At 39.9% G+C, this 12408-nt stretch overlaps 1 protein-coding gene across 11 annotated transcripts in view; it reads right to left on the reverse strand.

The window, feature by feature from the left end:
• The window catches only part of RPE (ribulose-5-phosphate-3-epimerase), a 58381-nt gene extending 46943 nt beyond the window's left edge, over positions 1 to 11438 (reverse strand). For 4 of the 11 annotated variants that reach the window (XM_023592200.3, XM_023592199.3, XM_058300201.2 and 1 more), the window contains exons 1-2: positions 11219 to 11413; positions 10520 to 10539 (exon numbers count right to left, since the gene is read on the reverse strand). In XM_023592200.3, the coding sequence (XP_023447968.1) occupies positions 10520 to 10539; positions 11219 to 11329 (131 nt within the window). In that variant the 5' untranslated portion in view covers positions 11330 to 11413. Of the gene's footprint in view, positions 1 to 10508; positions 10540 to 11207 lie in introns of all 11 variants that reach the window. The other 7 variants (XM_004470205.5, XM_071216146.1, XM_023592198.3 and 4 more) reach the window with 7 other exon arrangements.
• Positions 11439 to 12408: the final 970 nt, after the last annotated feature.

The raw sequence follows: 12408 nt of genomic DNA on the forward strand, positions 1-12408 counted from the left end.
AATGTAAGAGGTTCCCGGATAACCCCCACCCCTAAGGCTTAATGAAAAAGGCTAGAAATCCAAGCATGAAGTCAGGTGTCCCAAACAAGAGTAACCATGGGAACACTTGCTACAACTGGATTTCTAGGCTCTGATCCCCTTTGGGGCCTGGGAAGCTAATTTTTAAAATGTGCCTATAGCAGTTTAATATGGTTATGAATTTCAAAAATAGATGCTGGATTATGTTTGTAATCTGATCTATACCTGGGTGTGATTGAGCTATGATTAGGGCTTTGACTGGGCCATGTCATTAGGGCATTGAATCCCCACCCCTTGGTGGGTGAGGACCCACAGATAAAAGGCATGGCAAAGGACAGAGTTGAGGGCTTTAATGTTGGAGTTTTGATGCTGAAGCTGAAGCCCCAGGGAGAGAGACAGAGCCATTCACCTGATAGTCTACAGCTGACCTTGTGGAGAGAAGCAAAGACTAGAGAGCCTCATAGTCTACAGCTGTCCCTGTGGAGAAAACAGGAGCACTGAGCCCAGAGGAAACCAGGAAGCCCAAACCCTCACAGAGGTTGGCAGCTATCTTGCTCCAACACATGAAAATAAGACTTTGGTGAGGGAAGTAACTTATGCTTTATGGCCTTGTACCTGTAAGCTCCTACCCCAAATAAATACCCTTTATAAAAAAACAACCAATTTCTGGTATTTTGCAGCAGCACCCCTTTGGCTGACTAATACAGTGCCAGAGGGGGTTCTTATCAGACCAGTTTGGAATACACTACATTATTTCACTCTAATGAAAAACAATTTCATCAAGAAGTCTTGCTTGTATTTGTTTTGTTTTGTTTTTTCTTTAAGGTACTTTTTGGAGTAAGGCCTGCAAAAGATAAAATGCTATTTTAAGAGAGTGTCCTTTTTTTCAGGATACTTAAGATTAAACTACATTTGTTTCTAATAAAAGGATGTAATTCTCTTATCTCTTATCATGTTCCATAATCAAACCTAAGCTTTGTTTATAATGTAACTATATGCAATCTATTCCAGACAGCTAAAACTTTTTCAGAACTCCCAACAAGGCAAAGATAGTGTAAGTGGTCAATAAAGTTGGTGTAAGACAGGGGTTCTTAACCTTTTTGTTCCATGGACCCCTTGGCCAGCCAGGTGAAAACCACGGATCCCTTACTAAGTCCACACTATACTGTGTATTATTTAATAAATATATCACATCCACACCAACATGTCCCCACAAGAATAATGTTTTTTTGAATTTTCAATTCAAGCTCACAGACGCCCTGAACATGGACCCCTGGTATAAAATGTGTAAGACTGTAACCAGAAAAAATTTTCCTATGAATTTGAAACCAAACTCATATTCCTAGAAATCAGGAGTTAACATTGAGGAGCAGAAGAGGGCAGAAAGGGAAAAGAAGACGAATGGAGACCACCCAGCCAGGCTAATCTGTGGCTGCCATTCAGCTCTAGCCAATTGTAGTTTGATGAGACTGTGGGCTGAGTACTGACAAAAGAAGCCAGAAATCCAGTATTAATGGGAATTAATTTTAAATCCTGGTAACTGCTTTATAAATTGTTTCTTTGTTCTGTTCCCATGCTTAAGATCAACACAGTCATTGTCCTATCACAACATATCAATGTGCTTTCCAGTTCTCTTTTCCAGAGACTCCACCTGTCTTTCATTTCAAAGAGCAACCATACTGGTATGCCACCCTACCCACAGTGTTTCCCAAATTAGACAACTTTCTATTATGGTCTACCATGTTGTAGAGATCCTGACTGTCAGGATGAAGAATTTCTCAGGGGAGAAATTTAGGGGTTTGGGCTGGGGAAGAGTAAGAAAGCACTGTATGTACAACCAAACTAAATTTAATGGTGAATGAGACATTTAAAAGGGGCCAAGAAAAAGAGAAGCATGGAGAGAAGGTAAGTTATGGTCGGCCACCTCTAGAAAGGAAGTCTACAGCCCTTGCTTTCACAGCCTTGGCCTAGAAGACACTGCAGCACACTGCTTAAGAACACTGGCATCGTCTTGGCCAGACTCTGTCTCTTTTGGGGGTTTATCAGGAAGGGACTGAACCCCCCCTAAACTGGTTTCATCCTTTGTCAAAAAGGAATAAAAATAGTCCTACCTTAAAAAGTTATGAGGGGAACAAAAGTGTCTCAAGCTGTTGAGCACTTGCTTCCCACATGGGATGTTCCTGGTACCTCCTAAAAGCAAAAATCCACAAACAACAAGCAAATAAATGAAAAAATCAACTTAGAGGACTTCTGGGAAGATGGCAGACTAGAAAGATAAGGGACTCTCTTCTCCTCCAGAAAAAGAGCTAAAGGACAGGCTGCAACAGCCTGGAAAGAGATCTTCTAGGCTTAGGATACCAGGTGAAAGCTAGACACTGCCCAGAGGAGAAAGGGACAAAGAAGGGGAAGAGCAAGGACAGAACCCTGAGTTGAAACCAGCTTCTGGGCCTGCTGCAAGAGACAAACATGGGTCCAGGAAAGGGGAGTTAGAGGATTACAGCCTAAGGCTGACTCAGCTTTTGACTCACAAACTTGGTCTGCTGTGTCCCAGGACCCCTGCCAGGCCAATGGGACCCCACCATTGTTTGCCTTGGAGCTGGCAGGGGCTAAAGATACATCACCCTTCCAATCTCCTCCTCTACTAACCAGCATTGATAGTTGAGGACTCAGAGGGGAGCTGAAATATTTCCACCCAGGAAAAAGAAGAGGGCTGCCAGAGAAGGCTGGAGAACTGAGAGAAAGTTTAAATTACAAGGTTTTTAGCCTCTAAGCAGGAAGCTCTATCAAAGTGATTCAGTCTGTGTTGCAACAAATACACTCCAATCAGGCACTGAACTGTGGGCTGCCAAAGACCACCACCTGCTGGCAGACTAAGGAAGCACATGTGAGAAAATTAAAAATAAGAGAGGCTTTTTCTACCCTTTATAGCTTCCCTCCACAAGGCCCTAGGAAGTTGACCTACAACCAGTCACTGGGACAAGACAGCCCACTAGCAGGGACAATCCTAACAATCCAGGTCAAACCAAGAATCAAAAAGCAGTGACAACACACATGCACAGCCTCCCATTAAATCCCGATAAAAGAGAAAGAATTTAAGCATCTGAGTAAACTACAACCTAGTCAGATGCCTAGACATCAGCAAAAAATTACGAGCCATACTAAGAAAATGGAAGACATGGCCCAAGAAGAGGAATATATCAAAGCCATAGAAGAGACACAGGATTTAAGAGAGCTAATTAGCAAGATGCACAAAATTTCCAAAATCAAATTAATAAGCTGAGAAACAATATGACTAAAGAGATAAATGGCATCAAGAAGATACTGAGTAAGCGCAAAGAAGAATTTGAAATCCTGAAGGGAAAAGTAATAGAGCTCCTGGGAATGAAAGACACAATAAGTGAGATCAAAAACACATTAGAGGCACACAACTGCAGACTCAAAATGACAGAAGAATAAGTTATACTGAAGACAGAACAGCTGAAATTGAAAAGAGAAAAGAACAGATAAAGAAAAGAATGGAAAAAATTGAGCAGGGGTTCAAGGAGTTGAATGATAACACAAAGCCTAACAATATACATGTCATCAGAGTTCCAAAAGAAGAGGAGAAGGGAAAGAGGAAAAGAAGAGTATTTGAGGAAATAATGGCTAAAAATTTCCAAACTTTCATGAAAGAAATTAATTTACTCATCTAAGAAAAGTAAGGTACCCCAATCAGAATAAAGCTGAACAGATCTACTCCAAGACACTTACTCCTCAGAATGTCAAATGTCAAAGAAAAAAAAATACTCAGAGCAGGAGGGAGAAACAAACCATCACACACAAGGGACATCCAATAAGACAATGCAGATTTCTCTTCAGAAACCATGGAGGCAAGAAGAAAGTAGTATGATACCATTAGGATACTGAAAGAGAAAAACCGCCAGCCAAGAATTCTTTTTCCAGCAAAATTGTCCTTCAAATAGGAAGGTGAATATAAAATATTCACAAACAAACATAAACTAAGAAAGTCTGCAAAAAAGAATCCACTTTTGCAGGAAATACTAAAGGAAGCCTTAGAAGCTGAAATAAAAAGACAGGAGAGAGGCCTGGAGGAGAGTACAGAAGAAAGAATAGAGAAAGGATAACCAAAAGAATAAAAAGACAGGCAAAAATATGAGATAACATAAGAAAACCAGAGAATAAAATAATGGAAGTAAATAATGCATTTACAGTAATATCATTGTACGTGAATGGATTAAACTCCCCAATCAAAAGATACAGGCTGAAAAAATGGATAAAAAACATGAGCCATCTATAAGCTGCTTATAAGACACTCACCTTAGACCAAGGGATACAAACCAGCTGAAAGTAAAAGGTTGTAAAGTTACTGCATGCAAATAGTAACCAAAAAAAGAGTGGGGGTAGCTATACTAACATCAGACAGAACAGACTTTAAATGCAAAAAAGTTATTAGATACAAAAGGCCATTATATAGTAAACAGGACAGTCCACAAGGAAGATAAAACAGTCATAAGTATCTATGCACCTAACCACGGTGCCCCAAAATATATGAGGCAAAGTCTGGCAAAATTGAAGTGAGAAATAGACATCTCTACAATAATTGTTGGAGATGTCAACACCCCACTCAACCCATTAAATAAAACAACTAGAAAGAAGATCAATAAGGAAACAGAGAACTTGAAGAATATGATAAATGAGTTAGACCTAGCAGACACATACAGAATTCTGCATCCACACTCAGTGGGTTATACATTCTTCTCAAGTGCCCATGGATCTTGCTCCAGAACAGATCACATGTTAGGGCACAATGCTCTCAAAAAATACAAAAAGACTGAAATTACGCAAAGCACCTTCTCAAATCATAATGTATGGAACTGGAAATCAATAATAGACAGGAAAAAGTAAATCTGCAAATGTGTGGAGACTAAACAACATACTCCTAAATAATCAGTGGGTCAAAGAAGAAATTGCAAGTGAAATCAGTAAATATATTGAGACAAATGAAAATGAGAACACAACTTATCAAAACTTATAGGATACAGAGATGGCAGTCTTGAGAGGTAAATTTATAGCCCTACATACCTATATTAAAAAATAAGAAAGAGTTAAACTCGAAGATTTAACTGAACAACTAGAGACACTAGAAAACAACTAGAGACACTAGAAAAAGAACAGCAAACCAATCCAAAAGCAAGCAGAAGGAAAGAAATAATAACAATCAGAGCAGAAATAAATGAAACTGAGAACAAAAAAGCAGAAGAGAAAAAATCAACAAAAATAAAGACTGGTTCTTTGAGAAGATCAATAAAATTGTCAACCCCCTAGTTAGATTAACAAAGAAAAAGAGAGAAGATGCAAATAAATACAATAAAAAATGAAAGGGAGTGTAAACTATAGTGTGGACCATTAACCATGTGGTACAGCAGTGCTCAGAGATGTATTCACCAAGTGCAATGAATGTCCCATGATGATGGAGGAGGTTGTTGTTGTGGGAGGAGTAGGGTGAGTGGGGTGAGGGGTATATGTGAACCTCATATTTTTTTAATGTAACATTAAAAAAAATATAAAGTAAAAAAATAGGAAGTTACAACTGATTCCACAGAAATAAAAAGGATCATAAGAGGATATTATGAGAAATTCTATGCCAAAAAACTAGACAACCTAGATGAAATGGACAAATTCCTAGATGTACACAACCAACCTACACTGATTGAACTTAACAAACCAATCATATTTAAAGAGATTGAATAAAAAATCTCCCAGAAAAGTCCAGGACCAGATGGCTTCACAGGTGGATTTTACCAAGCATTTAGAAAAGAATTAACACCAATCCTGTTTAAACTCTTCCAAAAAATTGAAGAGGAGGGAAAATTACCCAACACATTTTATGAAGACATCATCACCCTCATACCAAAGCCAGATAAAGACACTACAAGAAAATTACAGACCAATCTCTCTAATGAACACAGATGCAAAAATTCTCAACTAAATACTTGCAAATCAGATCCAACAGCATATCAAAAGACTTACACATCACAACCAAATGGGATTTATTCCTGGTATGCAAGGCTGGTTCAACATAAAAAAATCAATCAACATAATATATCACATTAACAAATTGAAGGAAAAAAACACATGATCATCTCAATCAACGCAGAAAAGGCATTCGACAAAATCCAGCATCCTTTTTTGATTAAAACAATTCAAAAGACAGGAATAGAAGGAAAATTTCTCATTCTGATAGAAGGGATATATGAAAAACCCACAGCCAACATCGTACTCAATGGAGAAAGGTTGAAAGTTTTCCCTCTAAAATCCGGAACAAGACAAGGATACCCACTTTCACCATTTTTATTCAATATTGTACTAGAAGTTCTAGCTAGGGTAATTAGACCAAAACAAGAAAAAAAAATTAAAGTCATCCAAATAGGAAAAGTAGTATAACTCTGCAGGTGACATGACCCTGTATTTAGAAAATTCTGAAGTATCCATGACAAAGCTACTCGAGCTAATAAATGAGTTTAGTAAAGTGGCAAGATACAAAATCAACACACAAAAATCAGTAATGATTTTGTACATTAGTACTGAACAAAGGAAATGGGGGGGGGGGAATTCCATTTACAATAGCAATAAAAAGACTCAAAGACCTAGGAATTAATTAACTCAAAGAAGTACAGGATCTATAAGCAGAAAACTACAAAACAAAACTAAAAGAAATTTTAAAAGACCAAACAAATGGAAAGACATTCCATGTTCAAGGATTGGAAGAATATCGTGAAGATGTAAATCTCACCCAAACTGATTTATGGACTCAGTGCACTATCAATCACAATGCCAACAGCCTAACTTAATAGAAACAGAAAACGCAATTACCAAATTCATTTGGAAGGGAAAGTGCACCCAAATAGCCAAAAGCATTCTAAAAAAGATGAGCAACTTGGGGGGAATTTCACTTCCTGATCTTGAAACATATTACCAAACTACAGTGGTCAAAACAGCATAGTACTGGCATAAAGATAGACACACTGATAAGTGGAACAACAGAACTGAGAACCAAGAAATAAACCCTCACCTACACAGTCAATTGGTTTTTTTTTTTAAGGTTTATTTATTTATTTATTTCTCTCCCTCCCCCCCACCACCCCGGTTGTCTGTTCTCTGTGTCCATCTGCTGCGTCATCTTTGTCCGCTTCTGTTGTTGTCAGCGGCATGGGAATCTGTGTCTCTTTTTGTTGCGTCATCTTGTTGTGTCAGCTCTCCGGGTGTGCGGCACCATTCTTGGGCAGGCTGCACTTTCTTTCGTGCTGGGTGGTTCTTCTTACGGGGCGCACTCCTTGCGCGTGGGGCTCCCCTAAGCGGGGGACACCCCTGCGTGGCAGGGTACTCCTTGCGCGCCATCAGCACTGCACATGGGCCAGCTCCACACGGGTCAAGGTTAGAACCACGGACCTCCCATGTGGTAGATGGATGCCCTAACCACTGGGCCAAGTCCGCTGCCCCAATTGGTTTTTGACAAACCTGCCAAGCCATGTTAATGGGCCAAAACAGTCTCTTCAACAAATGGTGCTGAGAGAGCTGAGTATTTATAACCAAAAGGATGAAAGAGGATCCCTATCTCACTTTCTATACAAGAATTAACTCAAAACGGATTAAAGACCTAAATATAAATGCCAGGACCATAAAACTACTAGAAGAAAATGTAGGTAAACATTTCAAGACCTTGTAGTAGGTGGTGGTTTCTTGGACCTTATGCTCAAAGCACAAGCAACAAGAGAAAAAATAGATAAATGGGACCGCCTCAAAATTAAAACTTGTGCACCTCCCAGGACTTTGTCAAAAGGGTAAGAAGGCAGCCAACTCAATGGAAGAAAATATCTGGAAATCACATGTCAGATTAGGGCTTAATATCCAGGATACATAAAGAGATGTTACAACTCAACAATAAAAAGACAAACAACCCAATTACAAAATGAGCAAAAGACTTGAAAAGACATTTGTCTAAATTAGAAATACAAATGGCAAAAAAAAAAAAAACACATGAAAAAATGCTCAGCATCACTAATGATTAGGGAAATGCAAATCAAAACTATATTGAGATACCATTTCACACCTATCAGGATAGCCACTATTAAAAAGACAGAGAACTTCAAGTGTTGGAGAGGATGTGGAGAGATAGGAATACTTATTCACTGTTGGTGAGAATGCACAGTGGTACAGCCACAGCAGAGGACTGTTTGGCAGTTCCTAAAGAAACTGAATATAGACTTGCTACATAACCTTGCAATTCCACTACTGGGTATATACCCAGTAGAACTAAGAGCAGTGACACAAACAGACATCTGCACACCGATGTTCATATCGGTGTCATTCATGATTGTCAAAAGTTGGAAAACAACCCAGCTGTCCATCAACTGATGAATGAATAAACAAACTGTGGTGTATTCAAATGATGGAATATTATGCAGCTGTAAGAAGAAATGAGGTCATAAAGCATATAACATGGATGAACCTGGAGGATATTATGTTGAGTGAAGCAAACCAGAGACAAAAGGACAAATATTGTATGATTGTATTACTATGAACTAAATATATTGTGTAACATATTGTATGATTTAAAAAATTTATGTATCCAGCACATTTACTTGAGAAATATGTTTTTATTCAACTGTGTTTTCTTTTTTAGTTATTGTTTATATTTTCAATTATTAAATATACAAAAGGTTTTAAAAAAAGAAGCCAGGCACAGAGAAGATACCATATTGTATAATTCTATTTATATGAAATGTCCAAAAAAGGCCAATCTGTAGAGACAGTAAGTAGATCAGTGGTTGGCTAGGGCTGGGGTTAGGAATGGGGATTAAATGCAAATGGGCATGAGGATGATGGAAATGAAACAAACAAACAAAAAAAAACTTAAGGGAGCCAATGTTGCTCAGTGGTTGAGCACCACCTTTCCATATATGAGTTCCCAGGTTCAATCCCCAGCCCCGGTACCTCAAAAACAAAAAAAAGTTATGAGGATTAGAAAGCAAAGAGTTTTAAAATTGTGTGTGCACAATTAAGTTTTTCCAAGATAAGAATGATTCCTACCAAAGGGGAGGAAAATTAATAAAATATTTTATTTTGACAAACCCAGGATCTGCCATGGAACTGGGAAGGGACAAAAAATATTTCTTTGGGATCCCTCCCATTAAGAGAAATCACTAACAGGTATTAAGTCATTCACTTACTTCTTCAACCAAGTATAGCTAATCCTGCCTAGGTGCAGAGAAGACAGAAGTGAGCAAAGCCAGACCTTGCTTCTGTAAGGAGCTTTTAGTGTAGCACAAGAGACATGAAATAAATACCAAAAATAAGAGTATAAATTATTAGTTGCTCTGAGGACAAAGAACGTCATTCATTTTCTGTAAGCTGAGTGCTTACAGAGGCAGTTAATTTCAGAGACAACACAAGCTACTGCATTGCTTTCAATCCTGCTCCACCATTTTCCAGCTGTGAGATTAAGGGCAGGTGAATTAATCTCTGTGCTCCATTCCTCACTGTCAAATGCTTATGGTAATAACAGTACCAACCTCATAAGGTTGTGTAAGCTAATTTATTAAAAGCACTAGAAGAGAAATAGTTAATGCTCATAAATATTAGCTACTGTTATTAACTCTTGATTAATGAAATGAAACAAAACATTTTCCCTATCCACTCGACATTATTTGACACAAAGTACATGACTTAACTGAAACCAAATTGCTTTCTGTGCTGAAAAGAAATACACATATACAGCTAGCCTATTCTGTCCTGAGATCCCCAAAGAATTTTCTGATACTCACATGTACCTGCCCATCCCTAAGGTACAGTGTATTACCAGTGACAGTTTAGGGTCTTCAAGCAGAGGTGTCCAAAAAAAGCTGCTAAGTAGAATTATATACCATGGCAAAATAAAAATTAAGTTTTTGTGTGGGGAAATATTTACTAACCTTACACACTTAGTCTTTAATTCTTAGTATTCTAAGGACAAGGTTTTGCCATTTTCATTTAGGCAGGCTGATAAGAACACGAGGTGGAATGCAAAAGAGAAACAACTTTAACCAGAGAGCAAAGGAAGACAAAAGTGTTCACTATAGAAGTGAAAATCCTCTTAAGAATAATGGACGGTAACTGATCATGTTCTGTAAACAAAACCAATTTTCAAATTTGAATAAAAGCACAGAGGTTTTAACCTAATTTAGAATAATTTTATTTTTCTAGCCCAACCCAAGGTAATGGCTTTTATCATTTTATGGCCAGTTATCAGTGGGGCTGAGTTCTACTCGGCAAACCCAAGAATATACAAATTGCAAATTATAACTATCAAGATACTGTGTAATCTTGAATTTTATACTTTTTTTTCTCGGTTTGTTTCCTCTTTTTAAACCAACTTAAATAATTACTATCATCCTGATTCAAACAATATTGCTTATTATGTGCTATAACTACAGTGTTTAAAAATTACTTACAAAAAACTGACCTCCCTGAAGAGCAGGGTGCCTGAAGAGAAAATAGACAGGAAAATGAGAATTCGAATAATGATACAACAGCTAACAATTAATAGAGAACTTACTATATGCCAGGCACGGTAAACTTTACATGTAGTAGCTCATATCATCTTTCAAAGATCCGGAAGTGGCAGTTTCTATTATTATTCTCATTTCTTCAAATAATGAAACTGAAGCTCAATGAGGTTAAGTGGCTTGCCCAAGGTAACCCAGCAAGTGGCAGAAGTCGGGCAATCTCACTCCAAGAGCCAAGCGCTGAATCGTTAACGCAAATCTGTCTCCTTAGCTTTGTCACTAACTAGCTATATGAACTTGGGCAAGTCATGCCTCTCCCCTTGGGCCTCAGTTTCTCTAGGTGAAAATGAAAGAAATAGCCTAGAAATTTAAGGTTGTTTCCGGGTCCTAAGGGCTAAGAGAAAACTACACGTTACTTGGGGGGAGGGGAGAGACTGAGGTTTGGGCCTCGGCCTCCGCCCAGGCTACGGTGTCAGTTCGCTCCAGGCAGGGCTTCCAGGGCTACCGCGTCAGCCCGGTTCTCACTACCGCGTTCAGAGTGAGAAGCTCCGCGGTACAGCGATGCGGTGCATCCAACAGGCGCTCAGTAAAGGCGCGCCGATCCCATCCCGCGCGACCGGCCTGACCCGAGCCCTGCGGAGTTACCCGTCCATTACATCCAGGTGCAGATAATCGGCCCCGGAGTCCAGCATTCGGAGGCACTCTGCCCCTAAATTGGCCAGGTCGCTGTTGAGGATGGATGGGCCGATCTTGCAGCCCGACGCCATGGTGCTGGTTCCCAGGAACCAAGTAACCGCACGAGACCCACGGCAAGACTAAGACGTCGCACCAATTGGCCACTCAGTTTTGGTCCCGCCTCTTCCCCGTAGAGAATTCCGCTCTCTGCCGGAAGCAGCTGCCCTGCGGCAAGGAAGTCCCGCCTCCTCTTCGGGGGCGGAGCTGCCAGACCGGTGACAGGAGGGCGGTGCCTGGCATAGGGGCAGGGGTTGGGCGCTGGTGGTGAGCGGAGTTGTGATCTTCTTCCTTCTAGTGACTCGCGGTCTTAGTACAGTGGTCGGTTTCTCAGTCTTCTCTGCACACAAGGATCTTAAGATACTTCGCCTTACTTCTGTAGTTCCCGCTCCTCTGGTATTCCTCAAACTTCATCTTTTGTTTCTCCAAATTGGACTCCCGTCTACCATATAGGAGGTCCAGGGTTCAACGCCCAGGGTCTCCTGGTGAAGGCAAGCTGGCCCACGTGCAAGCTGGCCTATGCAGAGTGCTGGCGCATGTTGGAATGCCGCCCCATGCAGGAGCACCCCCAGATGCTGAGAACTGGTGCAGCAAGATGATGCAACAAGAAACACAGAGGAAAGAAAATACAAAGATGTAGCAGAAGAGGGAGTTGAGGTAGCTCAAGAGGGTAATCGCCTCTCTCCAACTGTGGAAGGTTCCATGATAGGTTCCCGGAGCCGCCTAATGAGAATGCAAGCAGACACAGAAGAACCACAGCAAATGCACCCTGAGAGCAGACAATGGAGAGAGGGGAGAAATAAATAAATCTTTTTTTTTTAAAAAAAAGCTTCTTTTAAAAAAAGAGGGAATTCAAAGAGGAATTAAGGTGTGAGTCTTCTCTCCTATTCTCTCCTCTAAGGGCCACTAGGCCTTTCTCTATATAATTTTTTTCAGGGAATCAGGATGAGGAACTTTGTATAAAATAACTGGTAGTAATTTGGACCCCATGGTGGTCTGGCCACATTCTAAGACAACCAGATCCTGAACCTTCCCAGTGGGAATCTGCCAGTCATCTCAATAGATCATAACCTGGGCAGAAATCAAGTTGGAAGTCCTTGCCTCCCAATGTGCT

This window comes from Dasypus novemcinctus, chromosome 7 (assembly GCF_030445035.2).
Source record: "Dasypus novemcinctus isolate mDasNov1 chromosome 7, mDasNov1.1.hap2, whole genome shotgun sequence".
Taxonomy (NCBI): Eukaryota; Metazoa; Chordata; class Mammalia; order Cingulata; family Dasypodidae; genus Dasypus; species Dasypus novemcinctus.